At 52.0% G+C, this 5,683-nt stretch overlaps 1 protein-coding gene across 1 annotated transcript in view; it reads right to left on the reverse strand.

Annotated features, from left to right (window-relative positions):
- Positions 1 to 1,057: 1,057 nt before the first annotated feature.
- CRX (cone-rod homeobox) overlaps positions 1,058 to 5,683 on the reverse strand; it is a 12,710-nt gene continuing 8,084 nt past the window's right edge. The window contains exons 3-4 of the mRNA XM_014550527.1: positions 4,927 to 5,090; positions 1,058 to 3,953 (exon numbers count right to left, since the gene is read on the reverse strand). Coding sequence (XP_014406013.1) covers positions 3,306 to 3,953; positions 4,927 to 5,090 — 812 coding nt within the window. The 3' untranslated portion in view covers positions 1,058 to 3,305. The remainder of the gene's footprint in view (positions 3,954 to 4,926; positions 5,091 to 5,683) is intronic.

Below are 5,683 nucleotides of genomic sequence, written 5' to 3' on the forward strand. Positions count from 1 at the left end.
TCTCTCCCTTCCCCCTCCCCACAGCCCCAGACAACCACTAATCTGCTTTTTATCTCTATGGATTTGCCTATTCTGGATATTTCATATAAATAAAATCCTATAATATGTAGCCTTTTGTGTCTGGCTTCTTCTGTGAATGCACTTAATGCCACTGAATGGCACACTTCAAAATGGTAAATTTTATGGAATGTGTATTTTAACCACAAAAAGAAATGGCTATACATTGGCCTGTTAGCATGCACCAGTCTTCAGGACCACCTACTGAATATAATAACCTCATTGAATTCTCTCAAGGTAGGTCTTCTCGATGCCCCATGTGGGGAAACTGAGGCTGGGAAAAATGAATCACCCGAGGTCATGTGACCAGCAGTCCGTCTCATCCCCATCGATCCTGTGTTCCGCCCACATGGGACTCAGCAACTGAGAGGGACAGAAGCAGAGAAAGATGACAGAGGCGGAGAAACAGAAAGGCAGAGGCAAAGGGAATGAGAAGAAGGAGAGAGAAGGAAGAAGACAAAAATACAGCAAAAAGAAATGGGCTGGGGAGCCCGGGAGACAGTCCAGATGAAGTGAGATAGAGAAGAGAGGAGATTGGAGAGAAATGGTGGACAGTGAAAGTGATCCAAGAACATGAGATGGAAGGAGAAAGGTGTAGGATGAAGCCACGGAGGTTGATGGGGAGGCTTCATTCCCTGGGCCACTGAGGCAGGAAGCATGGGGAAGTGAAAGTGACCCAAGAACAAGAGCTGGAAGGAGAAAGGTGTAGGATGAAGCCATGGAGATTGAGGGGGAGGGCTTCATTCCCTGGGCCACTGAGGCAGGAAGCATGGGAGGCCCAGCGAGGCCCTGGCAGGTGGAGGCTGGTCATCTGGAGCCCATGTCCCTGCTTCACTGCTTTAGGGACATGGCAAGGAAAAGACGGAGGAAGCACGTGGACGGGCCCATGCCCTCAGAGACAGAAGGTTGGGTGAGAGGGCATGGACAGAGCGACCCCTGTTTCTACCTTTTCGGCCTACCCTTCCATGGAAATTTAAAAAATCACCCAGACGTTAAGTGGGATTCAACATTTTAATCATTTTCACTCCGATAGGGGCCAGGGAAGGGGGATCTAGAGTTCCGGGGAGTGGGAAAGGGGAGGACAGAGGGCCTGGGGTCCCTTCCTTCCATTCCCACTTCCCTTGTCACTCTTCCCAGTTTTAGAAAGTAGACGCTTTGACATCGACAACTGGAGAGCCAAAGGCTAGCCCAGGAACCTCCTGAACAAATCTATCTGACTCTTTCCAAGTCCTGGAGAAGTCTTGAAAGACCCCCAGATAGGGATCCATGTGTCCCCAGCCCCTGTTGCCCTCCAGCCTCCTTCAGAACATCGTGTCCATCCATAAAGCCCTCCCCGAACCCTCTTATCAAGCTGCCTTTGAATTGTTTGCACAGACACACCTTCCCCATGGATGAGGAACTCAGTCCTGTTTACATCCAAGATCCCAGCCTCCCACACAGAGCCTGGGGGTGTCTACAAAATGAATAACGAACACTGCGTTCTGGTCCCCACTTGGGCACCGATCCAGAGCACAATGTCGCCTCTGCCAGTCCCTCTCCTGTGAATTTTGTCTGGATCCCCCATCCTGCACCCCAACATGTGCCATCCTCCTCTGCTTATCGGTGTCCCACTCTGGATCCTGAGCCTCTCCCGGGCTTAATGTCCCAGAGCCCAGCAGCACTCAGGCCCACAGAGATGACCAAGTGTTGTGTTGAGTAAAACATATCTGTGGGCTCTAGTGATCACACTGTGCCCCTCGGGGGTTCAGGGTTACGGACCTCTCTTGGCCTGAACCCAGAAAAACCATCTGATGCCTCCCAGCCTCTCTTCACACCGTGGCTTCCTCCTGATCCCTCTTCCTGCTCTGGGGGCCTGGAGCCAGTTCCTACCAGGTCATGAGCACAGATTACACACATCTCTTCCCAGCCCTGAGTTCAGTGACCTCAGATTCGTGCCTTGAACTCAGCCATAGCGGGAGGATTTACACCACAGAAATTGGCAAACGCTACCAATCAGGGCTCTTCCTCTTCCTGGAGAGCAAGTTGTCAGCCATCTCCCAGCGTACCAAGGCTTCCCACCCCACTCTCTTTCTCCGCGTACCTGGCGAAACCCACAAGTGAAAGGCTCCTGGCTCCTGCCTCCCCTGAGCTGGAAATGAAAGAAGTCAGATGAGGAGGAAGAGGCCAGAGCACCAAACTTCCAAGAGTGTCAAAATGCCCGACTCTTCCCTAAAATTCTCACAGTGCTCTTCTCTTTGCTGTGGGTCAAATTATGTTGAAAGAGATATGGCGTTGCCCCAGGGAAACATCCTCAGGCCAAGCACTGTTGTCCAGTCCCACAATCGAAACTGCAAGCGAACAGTCTAAAAGAGGAATTGTCTATTTTAAATGTGGGCCTTCCTCCAAATCCGGTTCTCACCCCACCCCTACTTTTGTGTATTTATAGGTCGGGAAGCCTGTCCACCTCTTTTTCTCTATGAAATACCCACAACTAGGGCTGGTCCACCCCTTGAAACTACCCCAGTTCCTCCCATGTTTGGGTGAACTTCACCTTTAGACAACCCTAGACCAAAAGGAAAAAATATACTAGTAGACATGGAGCAGGCAACTTGCCTTCCATTCTCCTACCAAATGTGTCCATTCCCAATGTCCGAATGAATGAATGACCGAACGATGAAGTATCTTTAAGAAGAAACTAAGAAATAAGATACTAGATACACAGCAAACAGGCCCCTGTACCTACCATGTAACTGTCATTTGTAAAGTTGGTTATCATCACCAAATACATGGCCTGAGGTTCCATGATGGGGCCTCTTAAAGTCTATCTTTGGAAGTTCTAGAAGGATCGCCAGCCATATGCTAAAGAAGAGTTTAAAATGGAAAGTTAGGAAATCAAACCTCCCTACTGGTTTGTTCAAGGGCATCTCGATTCCAACCTAAACATTACCCCCAGATCAACTGTGAGTTTGGTTTCGTTTCATCCCGGGGCAAGTTCTCAGTGTCAGTTTCTGGAGTCTGGGGCTCATGTTTGAAAATGCCAGTTAGAATCGGTGTGAGGTGGTACTGGGTTGAGAGAATTACTGAGCCCTGCTGAAGGATCCCCTCTCCCAGGGAGGAAAGGAGTGGACTGTGTTGTGTTAAGCTGCTCAGGAAGTCAAAGTGGCCACAGCCTTTGGCAGGATGGCTGGCTCCTGCTGCTTTCTCAGAGCTGCCGTCCAAGTACCCAAGCTTCAGGGAGGAGACTTAAACAAGAGGTGGAGACGTCGCTTCTATAAGATCTGAAACTTCCAGGCACTCTGATCTTTGTAGTCCAGAGGATCCATGGGGTTGTAGGCAAATTTCCAGGTGCCTGTAGGGTCCTTGAATTCCAAGCTGTCCATAGGGCTGTAGGCGCCATAGCTCTGGCCTGACAGGGAGGTGGGTGACTGGGCCAGGGAGGGGCCCATGGAGGGGCCAGAAAGGGGGCTGAGAGCTGGGCCCCCCAACTGGGGCACCATGGGAGAAAGATAAGGATCCAGGCCACTGAAGAAGGAGCTGGGAGACCCATAGGCTGAGGGGGAAGAGCAGAAAGCGGAGGCTGGGGCGTAGGTCATGGCGTAGGGTGCTGAGGCCAGAGAAGGCCCTGAGGCCACTAGCCCGGCCCTCTGGGCCTCGGGCAAAGGGGACTCTGAGGCTGGACTCCAAATGGACACAGTGGCCACTCCCGCGGTGGGGGAGCCTGAGGGGCCAGGCAGAGGGGGGCTGTAGGAATCTGAGATGCCCAGGGGGTCTGGACAGACATCAGTGGAGGGCCTTGGGGATGTGCCCGCCTTCCTCTTGGCAGGACGAGCCTTGGCTTGCGCCCCTGGGGGCTGCTGCTGCTGTTTCTGCTGCTGCCGCTGCTGTCTGCACTTCGCCCTGCGGTTCTTGAACCAAACCTGGGGGGTAAGAAGAGAGTGCGGTTGGCGGCGGGAGGGTGATTGGGGAGGAGGCCCTCATGGTGCTCAGGAATGATGCTGCTTATTGGTGAGACACACCAGAGTCATACCTCTTCACTTTGCAGTCAGATATGGGCCACTCCATCCATCCATCCATCCATCCATCCATCCATCCATCCATCCATCCATCCACCCACCCATCCAACCACCCACCCATCCAACCATTCATCCATACAGTTGTACATATATACGTTCATACAAACACACACCTGTCCACCCATCCAGTCATTCATATGCACATAAATACATTCATCCGTCCAACGCATACATACAGTCACACAGATATACATATAACTGTGCACACATACACACATATCCATCCAATCACGTGCACATGCATACAATCATCCAAACACACACGTATATATTCATCCATTCAATCAGTTAATAAACATGCTCTAACCGTCTTCTACATCAGTGAAGCTGACATTCTAGCTGAGAGAGACAGGTTATAAACTGTCAGCCAGTAAATAGCACAGTATTTTAAAAGGTGATAAATACTATAGAAGAACCAATTGAGCAGCATAAGGGGGAGCAGTAGAGTTGGCGGGAGGGGAAAATTGCAACTTTAAATCTGACCGTTGGTATAGGTCTCACTGACTGACACAGTGACTTGATTGGCTGGTGAAGATCTTGAACAGGTGATGGGGAGTAGCCATTCCAGGGAGAGGGAACAGAGAGTGCAAAGGTCTTGAGGCAAGCGTGTGCTTGCAAGTGTGTTAGAGGAGGAACCGGGGCCAGTGGCTGGAGTGGAGTGGGAGGGGTAGGAGTGGGAGAGACAAGGCCAGTGATGGGGTGAGGACTTTAGGCCCCTTTATGACTGACGGTGGCGGTCACTCTGGGACCTCTCCTTCCTCCCCTCACGCTGGGCCCCAGGAAGGGCTGGGAGGGGCCCAGGGAACAGAAATCCCACCTGAACCCTGGACTCCGGCAGATTGATTTTCAGGGCCACCTCCTCGCGGGCGTACACATCTGGGTACTGGGTCTTGGCAAACAGAGCCTCCAGCTCCTCCAGCTGGCTCCGGGTGAAGGTGGTCCGCTCCCGCCGCTGCTTTCTCGGGGCGCCTTGGGAAGGGGAGAGGCAATGGAGCTCTCAGGTGACCAGGCCTCCCATTCTCTTCCTCAGCTGGTGTGAGGCCCTGAGGGTGCGTGGGACCCCAAGAAGCCCATTCTGGGTGTTCATCTGACCATCTAGACCTCCCTCTGCCTCCCTCTGACCCCCTTTTGCCTGTCATATTGGGGCTCATGCCTCACCCCGAGGAGAACTGGCTTTAGCCTTGCAGGGAGGTGTATGGATTTATTTTTTCGTCCCCATTCCAAAATTCCTTAGGCACGAAGACATAACGTTGTGGATATCCAACCATTTCTCGCCCATCACGGTCCGTAATGTTCAATTTAATGGGGGAAAAAGCCCAGCTAACAAATAATGCCCCCAAATGGAGAGCTCACTTCCCTAACAGATTGGAATCCCGCTGGGTCCCCGGTCCAGATCGCTCCCCGCTCCCCCACCCTGCCGGAAGCTGGTCCATCCTTGCTGCTTGACACAGTCGCTGCAGGGAAGAAACATCTGCACAGCATATGTTTCAAGGGACCTGGCGTATATGGCATACTGTTCTTAATATGTTTGCTCACCTTCTTAGCTTTATGTGTTTTAACCAAGGTCACCTCTC

The sequence above is a fragment of the Myotis brandtii genome, unplaced genomic scaffold (assembly GCF_000412655.1).
Source record: "Myotis brandtii unplaced genomic scaffold, ASM41265v1 scaffold601, whole genome shotgun sequence".
Classification (NCBI taxonomy): Eukaryota; Metazoa; Chordata; class Mammalia; order Chiroptera; family Vespertilionidae; genus Myotis; species Myotis brandtii.